At 34.5% G+C, this 21639-nt stretch overlaps 2 protein-coding genes across 2 annotated transcripts; both read left to right on the top strand.

Annotated features, from left to right (window-relative positions):
- The first annotated feature begins 271 nt into the window (after nucleotides 1-271).
- LOC111985899 (4-coumarate--CoA ligase-like 9) lies at nucleotides 272-7593 on the top strand. The gene is made up of 6 exons (XM_024017545.2): nucleotides 272-1434; nucleotides 4272-4461; nucleotides 5090-5235; nucleotides 5338-5405; nucleotides 5681-5783; nucleotides 7147-7593. Exons 1-6 carry the CDS (start codon nucleotides 388-390, stop codon nucleotides 7270-7272), a joined length of 1680 nt encoding a protein of 559 aa, XP_023873313.1. The 5' UTR covers nucleotides 272-387; the 3' UTR covers nucleotides 7273-7593.
- Nucleotides 7594-13355: 5762 nt separating this feature from the next.
- Nucleotides 13356-16836, top strand: LOC136070474 (4-coumarate--CoA ligase-like 9). The gene is made up of 6 exons (XM_065780469.1): nucleotides 13356-13430; nucleotides 13515-13704; nucleotides 14333-14478; nucleotides 14581-14648; nucleotides 14924-15026; nucleotides 16390-16836. The coding sequence occupies exons 1-6, from the start codon at nucleotides 13371-13373 to the stop codon at nucleotides 16513-16515; spliced, it is 693 nt and encodes a 230-aa protein (XP_065636541.1). The 5' UTR covers nucleotides 13356-13370; the 3' UTR covers nucleotides 16516-16836.
- Nucleotides 16837-21639: the final 4803 nt, after the last annotated feature.

The following is a 21639-nucleotide window of genomic DNA, read 5'->3' as shown; positions in this document are numbered from 1 at the left end:
ATGACGTTCACTTTTGATAATAACTCCTTATAATCAGACGAAAACATCAATCAATTTTTAATGTATATAAAATTTAAACTTTTAAGTCTCTTATTCAACTATTATAAATTTTACCAGTAAGAACTCACTTTTTAAATATTTATGTTATGCTAAAATTAGTGAATTCTAAATATGGAAAGAAATGGTCAAATCTCAGTAAAAAAAAAAAAAGAAAAACAAAAAAGAAAAACAAAAAAGTTGTGACGTTAAGACAGAACACCTTTTTTAAGGTCAAAACATTACACACACATCTTCACTTCCCTCTCTATCCTTTTTACCACCAAAAATACAAAAACAGTTTTCTTAATATCTCCAATCTCCTCTCCATCACCACACCACCACATTTCCATGGCTACCGAAACCAATCACAGCCCTTCATCATCCGTCGACCCAAAAAGCGGCTTCTGCTACAAAACCAAAACATACCATAGCCTCCGCCCAAAAATCCCGCTTCCGCCGCCGTCTCAGCCGCTCTCCATCACAGACTACACTCTCTCTCAGCTCCACAACTCCCCCACACCAATTTCCAACAAAGCAGTCCTCATCGAAGCAACCACCGGCCGCCGCGTGTCCTACGGCGAGTTCCTCTCCCAAGTCCATTCCCTCACTTCCTCTCTCCAAACTCGCTTCCCTTCTCTCTCCAAAGGCCACGTGGCATTCATCCTCGCCCCGACCTCCGTGCACGTCCCCGTACTCTATTTTTCCCTCATGGCCTTGGGTGTAACCATCTCGCCCGCTAACCCGATCGGGTCGGACTCCGAGGTCGCCCACCAGGTCCGACTCTGCAACCCGGTCGTCTCGTTCGCCACGTCGGCGACGGTTAAAAAGCTGAGCAGACTGAACATTCCACTCGGTACCGTGCTCCTCGACTCGCCCGAGTTCGACTCGATGATAAGCGCTCAGGTTGCCTCGACTCACCGCCGAGTTGAGATAGCTCAGTCCGATTCCGCGGCGATTCTCTACTCCTCGGGGACGACGGGGCGAGTCAAGGGGGTGATACTCACTCACCGGAACCTAATCGCGCTGATCGGCGGGTTCGTGCAGCTCCGCCACTTCGGGGACCCGGACCCGAACGAGCCCGAACCGGTGTCGTTCTTCACGCTCCCGCTCTTCCACGTGTTCGGGTTCATGATGGCGGTCAGGGCGGTGGCGAGCGCGGAGACGATGGTGATCGTGGAGAGGTTCGACTTCGAGACGATGCTGAGGGCGGTGGAGAAGTACAGGGCGACGTACATACCGGTGTCGCCGCCGCTTGTGGTGGCGCTGGTGAAGTCCGATCTGGCGAAGAAGTACGATCTCGGGTCGCTCCGAATGCTGGCGTGTGGTGGAGCTCCGCTCGGTAAAGAGGTCACTCTCAAGTTCAATGCTAAGTTCCCAAACACTGAAATCGTGCAGGTAATATAATAGAATAGTGAACAAACACAATTTTTATATACACTCTAGCTTTTATTATTTATATTTTAATTAATAAATTAATTATTTAAAGGTTGAGAATCTTGAGATTCAATTTTATTCTCTTCACTTTACTTGAATGGTCAAATATTGGTCGAGACTCAAAATTAGTCCTAAAAGATTTTATTTTTTAAAGTTGAAATTCAATTTTAGTCTCTTTAAATTATGATACTACCAATGGGTATTGTTTAAACAATTTATTTGACTTATTAAAAAATAAATAAATAATGGGACTAAAGCTGTATATTGATAATTTTTTTTCAATTGTCACCTAATAGGTTGGAGTTTGGAGCCAAACTTTTTATTTTCTTAAATAATCTCCTCCAACCTATTACATTGCAATTTATATAATTCAATTTTAATTTAATCTCTTTGAGTTTTACTTGAATTGTCAAATGGACAAGTTAGTCTTTGGGATATAATTTTGTCTAGTTATTTTGAGAAAAGTATAGCTCCAAACAGGTTTGAAGGTAAATTGGGTGGCGATTGATAAACCATTCAAATCAAGCTGAAGAAATCTTCTTCTACTCATTACATGTCAACTTATAGATTCACCTATGCATATTATTTTTAAATTTTTTTTTTTTAATGTGATAGAAATACTGAAATTTCATTAGCAAAAACGAATATAAATTACATCATTTGAAAGAGTATGTTCTAAGAAATAAAGGCTCTCTCGTGTGACTAATGGATTGGGGTAAAACTTTTTCTTTATTAAAATGAGTTAATTTGGAAGGCTAATGGATTGGGGTAAGACTTTGTCTTTATTAAAATGAGTTAATTTGGTTATTCCGTCCAATTTGTTTGCAAAATAAAGCCATTTAAACATATTTTTTGCATAGTAATGCTTATCAAACAACCGACATATATCAAATGCCACATCTGACAAATGTTTTCAATTAAGGATCCATTTGGATTGAGGGGAGGGAGGGGGAGTAAAGTAGAGTAGAGTAGTAGATAAGAATTGACTCAAAATTAGCTTATATTTAGGGAACTCTACTCTACTCCCCTCCCTCCCCCCTCAATCCAAATAGGGCCTAAATTTTTAATAAAGAAAAAATGTTTAAATGGTGTTGTTTGCTAGCAGAATTGGACAGAATAACCAAATTGACTCATTTTTAGAGTAATTGACTAAATTGATAAAAATTAAATTTTAGAGACTAATTTAGCAATTGAAGTAAAAGTCGATGGACTAAATTGAATTTTAGCTTCTCTCTTTTATTTATTTATTTTTTACTATGTTTTGATTTAAGTTTTTTTATTGAAAAGAATAATTTCAAAAAAGAATAATTTTTTTATTTTAAAGAAAATGTGTCAAATGATACTCTTATTGCAATATTAGTATATTCTAAAGTAGATAGATATATCATAATGAGTTTAGTGATAAAGTTTTTCATAATCTTGCGATTGGTACATAATAGAAATAGTGTCAGTGATAAGCTAGTTTAAAAGTGATGTTTTGCTCAAATAATAATTTGTTCACTTTAACAAAATTTATGGACATAGTTATTCTTTACCATTGCTAAAATTACTATCAATTTCATTACAAAAAATTTACAAATGGACACGTCAATGAATATGATTTGTGTCACTTTAACAGCATAATAAATAAATGTTTCAATTGCTTTTTTGTGATTGGTAATATATTACTCTATGAAGTTTATGTTATAAATTTATAATATTTCTAGCATCTCTATATATATGTATATATAATTTTATAGATAAGGACTAAGGAGTATTTTATAAGGACTAAGGAGTATTTTATGTGGGTGATAGTTGTGCCGACAAGGATTGAATTATTGGTTGTTTCTTTTTCCCAATAAAAAAAGAAAAAGAAATATATGGTTGCTCTTTCAATTGGAATGTGTGCATTATCAATGCTTCATTGCCTTATGAAATGCGTGCGTTATTGTTAGTTGCTTTATGAATCAACGTGGGTAGGTAGGTATATAGTCAATGGAGTTGCGCATGCGTTTGCAATGAAAAGCTGTTTCCAACTGAACGGTGAATTATTTTATTCTATGGATGGAATCAGTTCCGCACATAGACATAGAATGTATGGCGTACTTGTTTTGTAGTTTCTAGAATAAAACTACAATCTTGATTCTAAACAAACAAAAAACAAGAAAAAAAAAAAAAACGTGGGTAGGTAAAGCCAAAACCAGAAAGGGAAAAGAGAGAATGCATGTAAAATAGAGACAGTGCATGTCAACGTGACAAAGAAAAGAAAAATGAGACAGCTTTGTAACTGTGTAAAGGACCACCAATTTTATGTTTATAATTATTTATTTTTTTAATTTTTTTGTGGTGCTAATTTCTGTGATTAAAATGCCCTGGATGAGTAGTTTTCAGTTTGTTCGATCAAAAAAATTCTTATCATAAAAAGAGAAACCTATTGGTGTCTTAAACTAATAATAAAGATTAATTATCATGGAACAGAAGGCGCCATGAGTTTAAATTCTAATTATCATAAAAAGTTGATTCCTGTGTGATGACTTTGCGAATGGCGTTTGGTCTGGCACTTCTACTAATAAATGTTGTCAGGTAAGCAAGTTAATTAGCCGGACAATGATTTAGAATTGGTTGCAATATGGCATGAAAGTGAAACATGTGATGAACTGTAGTGTTGAAGCCTCATGGAATATGAATTTACCATTGCTTGCATGGATGCAATATTTTCTTTGTTACTTCAGATGGTTGGTTCTCAATGATTTGTTTTTGAATTTTGTAATCTGCAATTGCCAATTGTAAAATGTTGACTTTCTTGTTCTTTGTGTTAGGGATATGGTTTGACTGAGACTGGAGGAGCGGCAACAAGAGCATTAGGCCCTGAGGAGAGTCTACAGTATGGTTCTGCAGGTCGCTTAGCTGAAAATATGGAAGCCAAGATAGTGGACCCTGAAACTGGAGAGGCCTTACCACCTGGCCAGAGAGGCGAGCTGTGGCTGCGAGGGCCTACAGTCATGAAAGGTGAACTATGCTACCTTATTCATCATGTGATATTGTGCATATTAATGGGGGAAAAAATGTTCTGAATCCTTGTCCTCTTTACAGAAATTGATAGTTGCATTCCTGTACTAGATGGAAAGTGGATAAACAAAGGGCGGTAGATGATGTAATTAAGAGTTGAAGCCTCACGGAATAACTTGTTCACCTTTTGTATTAGACTTCCAAGTTTCGCGTAAATGTCTTGTCTATGTCTTTCCAGATATCTATATAAGTTTTCTTTTCAAATTAATTGATTCAAATATGTGTGTTTCTGATCAATTGCATCACAGATCTTGATAGCTTGAGGCCTGTTTAGCAAGCTTCCAAACTCCTAATATGCTTCTTGTTTGATGAACATGAGAACATCTTAGATTATGGTCCAAGAGGCCCAAACACATTGTAGGCTCAGGAACTTGTGTAGAGCAAGTAAAGTAATCTTAGTTCTTGAACCACTCAAGCTCTTTCTGATGTGATGTTAGCAGTTAGGTTGAACCATGATAATTCTGCTTACGCTCTCTATTTCTCTCTCGCTCTCAATCCCAAAAGCAATTCTTACATGGTAATAAAATTATGACCTTTTCTAAAAAACAGAATCCTGGTTTCTCTGCAGGTTATGTTGGAGATGACAAGGCTACTGCCGAAACATTTGCTTCAGAGGGATGGTTGAAGACTGGCGATCTTTGTTATTTTGACTCAGAAGGATTCCTTTTCATTGTTGACAGATTAAAGGAACTCATAAAATACAAAGGATATCAGGTGATTGAATTACTTTGACCCTTCTTACAAACATATTGCAATAGGTGCCATCTCACTCCTCTCTTCTTTAATTTCATCCCATTGGATCGGAACAAATTGCAGGTTCCCCCAGTTGAGTTGGAACATCTACTCCATTCTCATCCTGAAATTGCTGATGCTGCTGTGATTCCGTAAGTATCCAGTACTGGCATTTTCTTTCCTTGTAGGAAACATAGACTTTCTTGATTTTTCATATTCGTGGCATTCTAGTGATTGATTTCTGCTAGCTTAAAATTTACACATTTTTCAGATAGTGTTATCTTGTTCACTACTTTTGCATCGTCAGTTCATAGAGAAAATTTAAAGACTCATTTATAGGCAAGAGACTGGAGCACAAAGAGTCATTATTTTAGGAGCATTTGGGACTGGTTCTAACTCTTTTCTTCATCTTATATCTTGGAATCAGGTACCCTGATGAAGAAGCAGGGCAGATTCCCATGGCGTTTGTGGTAAGAAAGCCTGGAAGCAATGTTACAGAGGCTCAAGTTATTGATTTCATTGCAAAACAGGTGAATTTTTGGATATTGATGGTAACAATGAAATGGTTTTTCCCCTCTTAAGTTAACATGCTGATACCAGTATCTTTTTACTGTGCAATTTATCATTCATGGTTAATAGTATTTGCTCGTATCTGGCCTCTTGTAGCAGGAAAAAATGGTATTTGGCGTTGATACATTTCGCAATGCATTGTGTCATTCAATTGGGTATCTTTGAATAGCATAATTGATGATTTGTTTGGATATTTGGGTTCATTATTTGATTTCTGGTTAAGTAGTGAATTTCATTAGGTGGAAGAATCTTCATATAGGTAATATAGTAAAGCAAGACATTCAAGTTCTCTGTCTTCTCTCTCAGAAGAGAAAAAGGGTTGGGATCCTCTTATTCTTCTGGGATACATACAACTAAAGTGGATACCATAATGCATATCATAGTGTTGATGCGCAAGCCTAAATTTTGGGCTGTGTAATCGCTTTTTTTACTCTAGTTAGACCATCCAATGGTTACATATAGTGGTTGGGATATGTTTAGGTTTGATATTCTCAACTGTTTAGTGTACCAAATGAGAGGAACATGAGGTTTTGATGTCTTGATTGATTTTTTTCTCACCAAATCTTGAAAGAATAAATAAGTGAATAACAAACACATGGATCTCTTAACAAAAGAAAATAAGTCTTCATTTGATTAGCTCCCAATTTCATAATCAAAATCTTATGTAAATCTTTAAAGGGAGGATCATCCCTTGTTTATTTTCTTGTACTTCTAAGAGGATCCAGTGATGTGAGGTTTCCCTTAAAGAATATTTGGTGTAATAAGGTACCAAAAAAAACAGCGACTTATAAAAAAAAAAAAAAAGGGACCAAAAAAAGGCTGCATATCTTGTGTAGACAACATGGAGGAAAAACCTAACTTGAGACAACTCATCAAGAGAAGAATAATTTTGGTAGACTAGTATTGCATGTGCAGAGCTAGCTAGTGGTGAAAATATGAATCATCTACTAACCCATTGTGCAGTAGCCTATGAATCGTAGTTTGTTTTCTATGTTTGGATTCATTAGGTGATGTTGAAGAGTTATAAATGATGGATCTACTTCTTGAATGGAACAATTATATTTTTATGAAGTGGGGGCATTAGTTATAAATGATGGATCTACTTCTTGAATGGAACAACTATATTTTCAATTGTAATTCTTTCGGAGAGTGTTCTTCACACGTCCTGTGTACATGACATGTCTCCTTGTTTTAATATAATTGATTCCTTATCAAGAAAAGAAAAGTAGAAAAAACCACTTTTACCGCTATTAACAACACAACTTGGATAGTTGTATGTCTGTAATCTGTTGGTCTTCTGACTTGATGCATTTCTTCTTGCAGGTTGCACCATACAAGAAGGTACGGCGAGTGTCTTTTATAAACTCTATTCCAAAAAATCCTTCTGGGAAAATCTTAAGGAGGGAGCTGGTCGCCCTTGTCCTCCCTGCTGGTGCATCTAGATTATGATCAGTATGCCTAAGGCATAGGAGGGGGGCTGTTGTTATAAGAAATTCAGGCAGTTTTAACTAGTCTGATTTTTAATATAACTCTATGGCATCCTTTTTAGGCACCAAGACAAGCCTGATCAGCACTGTCCAGTTACTGATCACAATCCAAGCAAATTGGTAGTAGAGGAGTAATAATAGTACGTATGTAGTTGACACACCATTTTCTATATATGTAGTTGACACACCACTTAGTATATTTGTGCCTTTGGAGGTTTAATGATAGCATATGGTCATTGGCCTCTTTTACTTATCAAAAGTAATAGTAAAAGGTCTTTTGTTTTGTTTTGTTTTTTTTTTTTTTTTTTTAAGAAAAGAAAATATATGGTCATTCCAAGGTGGGGGACATCCACTTCTCAATTCTCATTCCTTTGATATTATAGACTTGAAGTGATCTAAATTTGTCAGGGAGAGGTCACTGGGAGGTCCACCCAGAGGTATAGATTTGGACCATTTTAATTCAAAATTTAGACCATAGATTTGGATCCAACTATGTATATCATAGTCTTTACCATTGAAGCACTGCATCAAAAGCCCATTGGTATAGATATTGAGACATCTTCAACTCCCCCAAAAATAAACAAATAAAAATGGATGAAAATAAGTTTATTCAAATGCGCATATTTGGAAAGGTCTTGTTAATGAATGCTTTTATGCGCCTATTGAAGGCTAATTTTATAAACATAGTCAAGTTACTTCTAGCTTAAAAGTCCATATTTTTATGAATGATATTAAGAATATTATAAATTTTATCATGTAAGATGTACAAATTGATGTGTTAGTAATCACAAAAGAGTCATTCCAATATTTAGCTATTATGTTTTGGAAATTTACTAATCCCATTTGTTGTCAGTTTGTGTTATGTAGTAAAATTTGTAATATGTATCCTTAGTATTCCTCTATTTTTATTGGCTTTTGCTATTTGTCAATGCATGTAGAATATATTTATTTTTTGAACCCTCCTTAATTAACGAATGCACAAAGACGTACATTATATGTCCAAAGCGTTGAAAAAATTTAAGGGCCGAGGAGCATGGACAAAATGTTAGCAAGCAATAGACTTTAAAGCCACCTTAATATCAGAAGTTATGCTTTGTATGGCTCATGGCATATTATCACGTATGAAGTATGATAACCCTTTGAAACGAGCACAACAATGCTGGCATCTCCTTGAACCTTCAAACACAACATTGGTATACATCCATTATACTGTATTTATTTATTTGTTAGGGTTTTTGTGTAAGTGGTATTGTACTTTTTCATTGCCATAATTCCACTTATAATTTTGATAAACATCAAGTACAATATATGTTTTTTTTTTTTTTTTTTTTTTGTTGGTTAAACTTATAAAATGATTAAACTATAAAACTTCTAAACCATATAGTAATAATATCCGCATCTAAAATTTTTTACAAATTGTTGTTGTGATTAGTGGTTATTAGTATGTAAAAAAGTGATATAACTAGTAAGCCTAGATGCAAATTAGTAAGAATTTGTTATCTCAATAATTTGTAAAAATATTGTAAAAAAGTTTGTAACTTTAGCATTTCTCTTGTAATGATCAATGCTATTATTAAGGGAGCAAAATGTAATTTTATTAAATGAAGTTGCTAAAATTAGTACCTAAATATATATTTTTATTCTTTTTTTAAAAAATTAGGGGGACCATTGCCCCTCCTAATCCATGAATGATTATGTCCATATGTGTGTATATATATTCATTTTCTTAAATATTGTGGGGGAAAAGGGGGCCAGGCCCAAGTTAATGGGCCGAATGCCCACGAGAGGACTGTTTCACATCCGAAAAGAGGGATGCGGAAAAGACAAGGCCTAGATAGGAGTGGAATCCTCTTGATGAAGGATCATCGCTGTCCGAGGAGGATATCTCCAGTCCGAGGAGGACATCTCCTGTCCGAGGAAGACGTTTTGCTCTGATATGATATCGGAGACTCATTGAGTAGGGGAAAAGCCCGAATGACTGTCCGAGGACTCCACCTGATCAAGATAAGCTCAAAGCATATTCAGGAACGATAAGGATGGGGAAATATCTGAGGGAAAGGCTGCTGCCACCGTATTCAATGCATTGTAACAGCTTTTCTGGCCGCATTTATGTGGAGAAAACCTCTGAACAGTGCATCCTAACCTACCGCCACTCACACAGAGATGAAAAGAAGCTGCCTGACGTGACAGGTACTTGAGCAAGTTCATGGATGGGGAGCACGTGGACGATGGAGATGAGGGTCGGAGTGACTATATAATAGAGGGGAGCACCTGTCAATTAGACCCGGGAGTGGAAGGGGAGAAAAGAGAGAGAAGAAAAACAAGAGAGTGTTTCAAACTATCAATGTATACAAACTGATCAATGCACTGTTGAAATGGTTATGATCCATTGTTATTAATTCCTTACTAATTCTAGTTCTTTAACCCATACTCTACAAATTAATTGTCTTTGGGTTTACGTAAAGAATTTGAACCCTACAAATATATATTCTTATTTATTTTTTATAATTTTTTTTAAATTAAAAAAATATTGATAAAAAATGATGTTCTTTCTATATTTTTAATTTATAATAAATTTGACATAAAAAAAAGATACCTAAAGAAAAGAAGAAATAAAAGTGGGATTTTTGGTGTAACGAAGGATGCAGTTGTTCCCCTAGCTTTGTCCTTGCATGGCATAATCGTGAAATCTTAAGCATGCAAGCAAGTGGGTAACATATATATATTTTAACAATTTTTTTCAATTTTACATAAAAATAGTATAAAAACTTTTCTAAAATAATTTATTAACCATTGGCATTTAATGACAATGCTTGAGAACAATTGACCTAAAATCTTGAGCTAAGATGACCTTTTTATAACACAATTTGCTAATATATTCTCTTGGAAATGTGTGTAGCCATCTCCATTGGCCTATTGATGTACCCCATATGTGGGCATCTTTATTCACACCCACATACCTAGCTAATGGATAATGTGTGCATGGCAACAACACACCCACGTGTAAATGGGTGGTGGGTGCATGGTAATACACTTGCTGCACTGCATGCTTTCTCTTGTTTGCACCTTATGCAATTCTTATAAATGGTTAAAATTGCTAGTTACAAAAAATAACTTTCAATTTCAACCATTAATTAAAAAAATTAAAAGAAGTAAGAAATAAAAGTTAAACAAATGAAAAGTGAAAAATATAAAGATATGGATGAATTGCACCGGATTCTAATCGTCACATAAACTACCTTTCCTTCACATGCATGGACCTTTGAAAGCTTTTAGTACATGCAACACGGTTTCCTATGCTTTAGGATTGGGAATTTTCTATTTTAAGGTGGGAAAAGTTTGACAATGACCTTTCCATTTTGGGGTGAGAATCTCTTCATTCTATTAGGATTGAATTGGTTTCGGGAACCAACTTGAATCTCAAGAATCTTAACCATGCGCCGAGCCATAAGTGGATGATTGGGTGTGGCCTTGAGAGTTGAGACCAACTTAGCTCGATGTTGAAGTCAGCTCAATGCTGGTCTCCGTGTCCTTTTACCGAAAGCAACCATTTTTTATTTATTTAATTGAGATTGTTTTGAGGACAAATTATAATTTGTCAACATCATTTTTAAATGATCATTATTAAGCATTATTTTTAGGGTATGACTTCTGTCCAGTGTCCTGTAATACTGAACCCGTTGCAATCATAATACGTGTCTATTTTCGAACATGTGTCATGATTGCAGCAGGTCCAGTGCACTGGAGGCAGTGAATAGAAGTCACGCCCTTATTTTTATTATGCACTATTCACATTCTATTTACTGCCACAACCATAAGAGTTCATTCATATCAAGAATTGCAACCATTAAGATAATAAATTATAAGTGGTGCAACATTATTTTCACATGAAATTATGATTAATGTTACTTCTAGTAGTGTGCACCACCATTCACATACTCAGCATCCATCACCCTTCTTTACAAGCTCCAAGTATCCATCATCCTCTTGTAATTTCTTCCCATACTCAGCATTGATTTCCATGATTCCATTCCTAATCTCACTCACAAGAAAACCATAATCTTTCTCAATCTCAACTGGTGATGTTGCAGTTGCCTTACTATAAAAATTTCCAAATGAGTGTGCTGGAAGTTGTGTAACCATTCTCTCACGCTGATTCACTGCATGAAATGCTACAAATAGTTTTGGTTTTTTACCTTGTTTTGACTGAGCCATTGCAATAAAACAACTCTATTTGAATGCTGAAACAACCACGACGTGTGTAGGGTTGGCCCAAGCATTTTAGAGGCTTAAGGTGAAATTTTCAAATAGGGCCTTTATGTTATCACTTAAATAATATTTAACTAGCATTTTATATAATAATTTTTTTAAAATCCATTCTTTTTATTTTTTAATATGATTTTTTTTTTTGAAAAAATGCTAAAGTTATAACAAATTTTACTACAAATTGGTGTTGTAATGAATGTGATCAATGACATAAGACTTACAAAAATACAAGAAATATTATAAAATTTACAACATGAGAATTACAAAGATATATCACCAATCACAAATATTCATTCAAAAATGTATTCAATAGTTTGTTGAAATCCATCTATAATATTCATTGTTATATTAAATTATAAAAGTTATGGAGACTACCATGCACTCTTGGTGCAGTGATCACTCCACAAGTATAAGTTTTTGTAGGTATGGGGGACAATGGCCGAGATTTAAGTCTTTAGAAGAGAATTTTGCATACATATACACTTAGATTAGGCTAAAGTAGAATTTTTATTTTGTATAAAAATAATTAAATAAATAAAAGTTATGTAGTAAAATTTATAGTATTTTTAACATTTTCCTATTTGAATTACTTGTAATTAGTAATACATCTATTTGTAAGACCTATTTATTTAAATTTGTCTTATCTCTATCTCTAACATTACTTAATTCTTTGAGCTTTCTTAATAGTTAAAAAAAAATGTAAACTAAAATGTTTTAATATCTCCCAACAATATATATATATATATATATATATGTAAAATAAAAAAATAAAAAATTTGCCCCACATTATCACAATTTATACCTCTTTTTGCTAACACTCCCTTAACTGGAATACTACCATGTAAACATAACCAAAGAAAAGTTGTAATCCTCGGCAATATGTCCAGTTTCCATATCCACTGCCCATTAAATTGCGTGACCGCTTCTTCCCCTTGATTTGCAAGCCGATAAGCTGAACTAGTAGTAAATTCTCCATTTTTGGAGAATTTCCACAAAACCATATCTCTCCCACTTCCATGTACTTGAACTGGTATTGCTTTAATCTTCTCTTTAATGGATTGGGGGAGGTCAAAGGAAACCAGCTCCCATTTCCATTCCTGACCACACCACAGATCCGAAATTTTCAGATTTTGCTCTTAATCTTCTCTTTTAATACTTTTTCAATTGCCTTTTCAGTGCAGGTTTAAAGATCGATAGAAAAAAAAATACAAGAAATGAGTTAAAGTGTGCTTTTCTTTCTACTACCTTTCATCTTCAACACCTACCAACAACTCTCTCTCTCTCTCTCTCTCTCTCTCTCTCTCTCTCTCTCTCTCTCTCTCTCTCTCTCNAAGAGAGAATGCATGTAAAATAGAGACAGTGCATGTCAACGTGACAAAGAAAAGAAAAATGAGACAGCTTTGTAACTGTGTAAAGGACCACCAATTTTATGTTTATAATTATTTATTTTTTTAATTTTTTTGTGGTGCTAATTTCTGTGATTAAAATGCCCTGGATGAGTAGTTTTCAGTTTGTTCGATCAAAAAAATTCTTATCATAAAAAGAGAAACCTATTGGTGTCTTAAACTAATAATAAAGATTAATTATCATGGAACAGAAGGCGCCATGAGTTTAAATTCTAATTATCATAAAAAGTTGATTCCTGTGTGATGACTTTGCGAATGGCGTTTGGTCTGGCACTTCTACTAATAAATGTTGTCAGGTAAGCAAGTTAATTAGCCGGACAATGATTTAGAATTGGTTGCAATATGGCATGAAAGTGAAACATGTGATGAACTGTAGTGTTGAAGCCTCATGGAATATGAATTTACCATTGCTTGCATGGATGCAATATTTTCTTTGTTACTTCAGATGGTTGGTTCTCAATGATTTGTTTTTGAATTTTGTAATCTGCAATTGCCAATTGTAAAATGTTGACTTTCTTGTTCTTTGTGTTAGGGATATGGTTTGACTGAGACTGGAGGAGCGGCAACAAGAGCATTAGGCCCTGAGGAGAGTCTACAGTATGGTTCTGCAGGTCGCTTAGCTGAAAATATGGAAGCCAAGATAGTGGACCCTGAAACTGGAGAGGCCTTACCACCTGGCCAGAGAGGCGAGCTGTGGCTGCGAGGGCCTACAGTCATGAAAGGTGAACTATGCTACCTTATTCATCATGTGATATTGTGCATATTAATGGGGGAAAAAATGTTCTGAATCCTTGTCCTCTTTACAGAAATTGATAGTTGCATTCCTGTACTAGATGGAAAGTGGATAAACAAAGGGCGGTAGATGATGTAATTAAGAGTTGAAGCCTCACGGAATAACTTGTTCACCTTTTGTATTAGACTTCCAAGTTTCGCGTAAATGTCTTGTCTATGTCTTTCCAGATATCTATATAAGTTTTCTTTTCAAATTAATTGATTCAAATATGTGTGTTTCTGATCAATTGCATCACAGATCTTGATAGCTTGAGGCCTGTTTAGCAAGCTTCCAAACTCCTAATATGCTTCTTGTTTGATGAACATGAGAACATCTTAGATTATGGTCCAAGAGGCCCAAACACATTGTAGGCTCAGGAACTTGTGTAGAGCAAGTAAAGTAATCTTAGTTCTTGAACCACTCAAGCTCTTTCTGATGTGATGTTAGCAGTTAGGTTGAACCATGATAATTCTGCTTACGCTCTCTATTTCTCTCTCGCTCTCAATCCCAAAAGCAATTCTTACATGGTAATAAAATTATGACCTTTTCTAAAAAACAGAATCCTGGTTTCTCTGCAGGTTATGTTGGAGATGACAAGGCTACTGCCGAAACATTTGCTTCAGAGGGATGGTTGAAGACTGGCGATCTTTGTTATTTTGACTCAGAAGGATTCCTTTTCATTGTTGACAGATTAAAGGAACTCATAAAATACAAAGGATATCAGGTGATTGAATTACTTTGACCCTTCTTACAAACATATTGCAATAGGTGCCATCTCACTCCTCTCTTCTTTAATTTCATCCCATTGGATCGGAACAAATTGCAGGTTCCCCCAGTTGAGTTGGAACATCTACTCCATTCTCATCCTGAAATTGCTGATGCTGCTGTGATTCCGTAAGTATCCAGTACTGGCATTTTCTTTCCTTGTAGGAAACATAGACTTTCTTGATTTTTCATATTCGTGGCATTCTAGTGATTGATTTCTGCTAGCTTAAAATTTACACATTTTTCAGATAGTGTTATCTTGTTCACTACTTTTGCATCGTCAGTTCATAGAGAAAATTTAAAGACTCATTTATAGGCAAGAGACTGGAGCACAAAGAGTCATTATTTTAGGAGCATTTGGGACTGGTTCTAACTCTTTTCTTCATCTTATATCTTGGAATCAGGTACCCTGATGAAGAAGCAGGGCAGATTCCCATGGCGTTTGTGGTAAGAAAGCCTGGAAGCAATGTTACAGAGGCTCAAGTTATTGATTTCATTGCAAAACAGGTGAATTTTTGGATATTGATGGTAACAATGAAATGGTTTTTCCCCTCTTAAGTTAACATGCTGATACCAGTATCTTTTTACTGTGCAATTTATCATTCATGGTTAATAGTATTTGCTCGTATCTGGCCTCTTGTAGCAGGAAAAAATGGTATTTGGCGTTGATACATTTCGCAATGCATTGTGTCATTCAATTGGGTATCTTTGAATAGCATAATTGATGATTTGTTTGGATATTTGGGTTCATTATTTGATTTCTGGTTAAGTAGTGAATTTCATTAGGTGGAAGAATCTTCATATAGGTAATATAGTAAAGCAAGACATTCAAGTTCTCTGTCTTCTCTCTCAGAAGAGAAAAAGGGTTGGGATCCTCTTATTCTTCTGGGATACATACAACTAAAGTGGATACCATAATGCATATCATAGTGTTGATGCGCAAGCCTAAATTTTGGGCTGTGTAATCGCTTTTTTTACTCTAGTTAGACCATCCAATGGTTACATATAGTGGTTGGGATATGTTTAGGTTTGATATTCTCAACTGTTTAGTGTACCAAATGAGAGGAACATGAGGTTTTGATGTCTTGATTGATTTTTTTCTCACCAAATCTTGAAAGAATAAATAAGTGAATAACAAACACATGGATCTCTTAACAAAAGAAAATAAGTCTTCATTTGATTAGCTCCCAATTTCATAATCAAAATCTTATGTAAATCTTTAAAGGGAGGATCATCCCTTGTTTATTTTCTTGTACTTCTAAGAGGATCCAGTGATGTGAGGTTTCCCTTAAAGAATATTTGGTGTAATAAGGTACCAAAAAAAACAGCGACTTATAAAAAAAAAAAAAAAGGGACCAAAAAAAGGCTGCATATCTTGTGTAGACAACATGGAGGAAAAACCTAACTTGAGACAACTCATCAAGAGAAGAATAATTTTGGTAGACTAGTATTGCATGTGCAGAGCTAGCTAGTGGTGAAAATATGAATCATCTACTAACCCATTGTGCAGTAGCCTATGAATCGTAGTTTGTTTTCTATGTTTGGATTCATTAGGTGATGTTGAAGAGTTATAAATGATGGATCTACTTCTTGAATGGAACAATTATATTTTTATGAAGTGGGGGCATTAGTTATAAATGATGGATCTACTTCTTGAATGGAACAACTATATTTTCAATTGTAATTCTTTCGGAGAGTGTTCTTCACACGTCCTGTGTACATGACATGTCTCCTTGTTTTAATATAATTGATTCCTTATCAAGAAAAGAAAAGTAGAAAAAACCACTTTTACCGCTATTAACAACACAACTTGGATAGTTGTATGTCTGTAATCTGTTGGTCTTCTGACTTGATGCATTTCTTCTTGCAGGTTGCACCATACAAGAAGGTACGGCGAGTGTCTTTTATAAACTCTATTCCAAAAAATCCTTCTGGGAAAATCTTAAGGAGGGAGCTGGTCGCCCTTGTCCTCCCTGCTGGTGCATCTAGATTATGATCAGTATGCCTAAGGCATAGGAGGGGGGCTGTTGTTATAAGAAATTCAGGCAGTTTTAACTAGTCTGATTTTTAATATAACTCTATGGCATCCTTTTTAGGCACCAAGACAAGCCTGATCAGCACTGTCCAGTTACTGATCACAATCCAAGCAAATTGGTAGTAGAGGAGTAATAATAGTACGTATGTAGTTGACACACCATTTTCTATATATGTAGTTGACACACCACTTAGTATATTTGTGCCTTTGGAGGTTTAATGATAGCATATGGTCATTGGCCTCTTTTACTTATCAAAAGTAATAGTAAAAGGTCTTTTGTTTTGTTTTTTTTTTTTTTTTTTTTTTTAAGAAAAGAAAATATATGGTCATTCCAAGGTGGGGGACATCCACTTCTCAATTCTCATTCCTTTGATATTATAGACTTGAAGTGATCTAAATTTGTCAGGGAGAGGTCACTGGGAGGTCCACCCAGAGGTATAGATTTGGACCATTTTAATTCAAAATTTAGACCATAGATTTGGATCCAACTATGTATATCATAGTCTTTACCATTGAAGCACTGCATCAAAAGCCCATTGGTATAGATATTGAGACATCTTCAACTCCCCCAAAAATAAACAAATAAAAATGGATGAAAATAAGTTTATTCAAATGCGCATATTTGGAAAGGTCTTGTTAATGAATGCTTTTATGCGCCTATTGAAGGCTAATTTTATAAACATAGTCAAGTTACTTCTAGCTTAAAAGTCCATATTTTTATGAATGATATTAAGAATATTATAAATTTTATCATGTAAGATGTACAAATTGATGTGTTAGTAATCACAAAAGAGTCATTCCAATATTTAGCTATTATGTTTTGGAAATTTACTAATCCCATTTGTTGTCAGTTTGTGTTATGTAGTAAAATTTGTAATATGTATCCTTAGTATTCCTCTATTTTTATTGGCTTTTGCTATTTGTCAATGCATGTAGAATATATTTATTTTTTGAACCCTCCTTAATTAACGAATGCACAAAGACGTACATTATATGTCCAAAGCGTTGAAAAAATTTAAGGGCCGAGGAGCATGGACAAAATGTTAGCAAGCAATAGACTTTAAAGCCACCTTAATATCAGAAGTTATGCTTTGTATGGCTCATGGCATATTATCACGTATGAAGTATGATAACCCTTTGAAACGAGCACAACAATGCTGGCATCTCCTTGAACCTTCAAACACAACATTGGTATACATCCATTATACTGTATTTATTTATTTGTTAGGGTTTTTGTGTAAGTGGTATTGTACTTTTTCATTGCCATAATTCCACTTATAATTTTGATAAACATCAAGTACAATATATGTTTTTTTTTTTTTTTTTTTTTTGTTGGTTAAACTTATAAAATGATTAAACTATAAAACTTCTAAACCATATAGTAATAATATCCGCATCTAAAATTTTTTACAAATTGTTGTTGTGATTAGTGGTTATTAGTATGTAAAAAAGTGATATAACTAGTAAGCCTAGATGCAAATTAGTAAGAATTTGTTATCTCAATAATTTGTAAAAATATTGTAAAAAAGTTTGTAACTTTAGCATTTCTCTTGTAATGATCAATGCTATTATTAAGGGAGCAAAATGTAATTTTATTAAATGAAGTTGCTAAAATTAGTACCTAAATATATATTTTTATTCTTTTTTTAAAAAATTAGGGGGACCATTGCCCCTCCTAATCCATGAATGATTATGTCCATATGTGTGTATATATATTCATTTTCTTAAATATTGTGGGGGAAAAGGGGGCCAGGCCCAAGTTAATGGGCCGAATGCCCACGAGAGGACTGTTTCACATCCGAAAAGAGGGATGCGGAAAAGACAAGGCCTAGATAGGAGTGGAATCCTCTTGATGAAGGATCATCGCTGTCCGAGGAGGATATCTCCAGTCCGAGGAGGACATCTCCTGTCCGAGGAAGACGTTTTGCTCTGATATGATATCGGAGACTCATTGAGTAGGGGAAAAGCCCGAATGACTGTCCGAGGACTCCACCTGATCAAGATAAGCTCAAAGCATATTCAGGAACGATAAGGATGGGGAAATATCTGAGGGAAAGGCTGCTGCCACCGTATTCAATGCATTGTAACAGCTTTTCTGGCCGCATTTATGTGGAGAAAACCTCTGAACAGTGCATCCTAACCTACCGCCACTCACACAGAGATGAAAAGAAGCTGCCTGACGTGACAGGTACTTGAGCAAGTTCATGGATGGGGAGCACGTGGACGATGGAGATGAGGGTCGGAGTGACTATATAATAGAGGGGAGCACCTGTCAATTAGACCCGGGAGTGGAAGGGGAGAAAAGAGAGAGAAGAAAAACAAGAGAGTGTTTCAAACTATCAATGTATACAAACTGATCAATGCACTGTTGAAATGGTTATGATCCATTGTTATTAATTCCTTACTAATTCTAGTTCTTTAACCCATACTCTACAAATTAATTGTCTTTGGGTTTACGTAAAGAATTTGAACCCTACAAATATATATTCTTATTTATTTTTTATAATTTTTTTTAAATTAAAAAAATATTGATAAAAAATGATGTTCTTTCTATATTTTTAATTTATAATAAATTTGACATAAAAAAAAGATACCTAAAGAAAAGAAGAAATAAAAGTGGGATTTTTGGTGTAACGAAGGATGCAGTTGTTCCCCTAGCTTTGTCCTTGCATGGCATAATCGTGAAATCTTAAGCATGCAAGCAAGTGGGTAACATATATATATTTTAACAATTTTTTTCAATTTTACATAAAAATAGTATAAAAACTTTTCTAAAATAATTTATTAACCATTGGCATTTAATGACAATGCTTGAGAACAATTGACCTAAAATCTTGAGCTAAGATGACCTTTTTATAACACAATTTGCTAATATATTCTCTTGGAAATGTGTGTAGCCATCTCCATTGGCCTATTGATGTACCCCATATGTGGGCATCTTTATTCACACCCACATACCTAGCTAATGGATAATGTGTGCATGGCAACAACACACCCACGTGTAAATGGGTGGTGGGTGCATGGTAATACACTTGCTGCACTGCATGCTTTCTCTTGTTTGCACCTTATGCAATTCTTATAAATGGTTAAAATTGCTAGTTACAAAAAATAACTTTCAATTTCAACCATTAATTAAAAAAATTAAAAGAAGTAAGAAATAAAAGTTAAACAAATGAAAAGTGAAAAATATAAAGATATGGATGAATTGCACCGGATTCTAATCGTCACATAAACTACCTTTCCTTCACATGCATGGACCTTTGAAAGCTTTTAGTACATGCAACACGGTTTCCTATGCTTTAGGATTGGGAATTTTCTATTTTAAGGTGGGAAAAGTTTGACAATGACCTTTCCATTTTGGGGTGAGAATCTCTTCATTCTATTAGGATTGAATTGGTTTCGGGAACCAACTTGAATCTCAAGAATCTTAACCATGCGCCGAGCCATAAGTGGATGATTGGGTGTGGCCTTGAGAGTTGAGACCAACTTAGCTCGATGTTGAAGTCAGCTCAATGCTGGTCTCCGTGTCCTTTTACCGAAAGCAACCATTTTTTATTTATTTAATTGAGATTGTTTTGAGGACAAATTATAATTTGTCAACATCATTTTTAAATGATCATTATTAAGCATTATTTTTAGGGTATGACTTCTGTCCAGTGTCCTGTAATACTGAACCCGTTGCAATCATAATACGTGTCTATTTTCGAACATGTGTCATGATTGCAGCAGGTCCAGTGCACTGGAGGCAGTGAATAGAAGTCACGCCCTTATTTTTATTATGCACTATTCACATTCTATTTACTGCCACAACCATAAGAGTTCATTCATATCAAGAATTGCAACCATTAAGATAATAAATTATAAGTGGTGCAACATTATTTTCACATGAAATTATGATTAATGTTACTTCTAGTAGTGTGCACCACCATTCACATACTCAGCATCCATCACCCTTCTTTACAAGCTCCAAGTATCCATCATCCTCTTGTAATTTCTTCCCATACTCAGCATTGATTTCCATGATTCCATTCCTAATCTCACTCACAAGAAAACCATAATCTTTCTCAATCTCAACTGGTGATGTTGCAGTTGCCTTACTATAAAAATTTCCAAATGAGTGTGCTGGAAGTTGTGTAACCATTCTCTCACGCTGATTCACTGCATGAAATGCTACAAATAGTTTTGGTTTTTTACCTTGTTTTGACTGAGCCATTGCAATAAAACAACTCTATTTGAATGCTGAAACAACCACGACGTGTGTAGGGTTGGCCCAAGCATTTTAGAGGCTTAAGGTGAAATTTTCAAATAGGGCCTTTATGTTATCACTTAAATAATATTTAACTAGCATTTTATATAATAATTTTTTTAAAATCCATTCTTTTTATTTTTTAATATGATTTTTTTTTTTGAAAAAATGCTAAAGTTATAACAAATTTTACTACAAATTGGTGTTGTAATGAATGTGATCAATGACATAAGACTTACAAAAATACAAGAAATATTATAAAATTTACAACATGAGAATTACAAAGATATATCACCAATCACAAATATTCATTCAAAAATGTATTCAATAGTTTGTTGAAATCCATCTATAATATTCATTGTTATATTAAATTATAAAAGTTATGGAGACTACCATGCACTCTTGGTGCAGTGATCACTCCACAAGTATAAGTTTTTGTAGGTATGGGGGACAATGGCCGAGATTTAAGTCTTTAGAAGAGAATTTTGCATACATATACACTTAGATTAGGCTAAAGTAGAATTTTTATTTTGTATAAAAATAATTAAATAAATAAAAGTTATGTAGTAAAATTTATAGTATTTTTAACATTTTCCTATTTGAATTACTTGTAATTAGTAATACATCTATTTGTAAGACCTATTTATTTAAATTTGTCTTATCTCTATCTCTAACATTACTTAATTCTTTGAGCTTTCTTAATAGTTAAAAAAAAATGTAAACTAAAATGTTTTAATATCTCCCAACAATATATATATATATATATATATGTAAAATAAAAAAATAAAAAATTTGCCCCACATTTGGGGCCTTCTCTAGTAAGGGGGCCCTAGGCAATG

The sequence above is a fragment of the Quercus suber genome, unplaced genomic scaffold (assembly GCF_002906115.3).
Source record: "Quercus suber isolate HL8 unplaced genomic scaffold, Cork oak 2.0 scaffold_236, whole genome shotgun sequence".
Taxonomy (NCBI): Eukaryota; Viridiplantae; Streptophyta; class Magnoliopsida; order Fagales; family Fagaceae; genus Quercus; species Quercus suber.
Note: the sequence above shows the minus strand (reverse complement) of the source record. Positions and strands in the feature narration are given on the sequence as shown.

Bases quoted from the DNA above. Each gene is read 5' to 3' on its own strand.
- LOC136070474 (XM_065780469.1), top strand. From the start codon at position 13,371: ATGGAATATGAATTTACCATTGCTTGCATGGATGCAATATTTTCTTTG. The intron at 13,705-14,332 runs GTGAACTATGCT...GTTTCTCTGCAG, and splicing joins AGGGCCTACAGTCATGAAAG to GTTATGTTGGAGATGACAAG. The intron at 14,649-14,923 runs GTAAGTATCCAG...TCTTGGAATCAG, and splicing joins GCTGATGCTGCTGTGATTCC to GTACCCTGATGAAGAAGCAG.
- LOC111985899 (XM_024017545.2), top strand. From the start codon at position 388: ATGGCTACCGAAACCAATCACAGCCCTTCATCATCCGTCGACCCAAAA. The intron at 1,435-4,271 runs GTAATATAATAG...TCTTTGTGTTAG, and splicing joins CAAACACTGAAATCGTGCAG to GGATATGGTTTGACTGAGAC. The intron at 4,462-5,089 runs GTGAACTATGCT...GTTTCTCTGCAG, and splicing joins AGGGCCTACAGTCATGAAAG to GTTATGTTGGAGATGACAAG.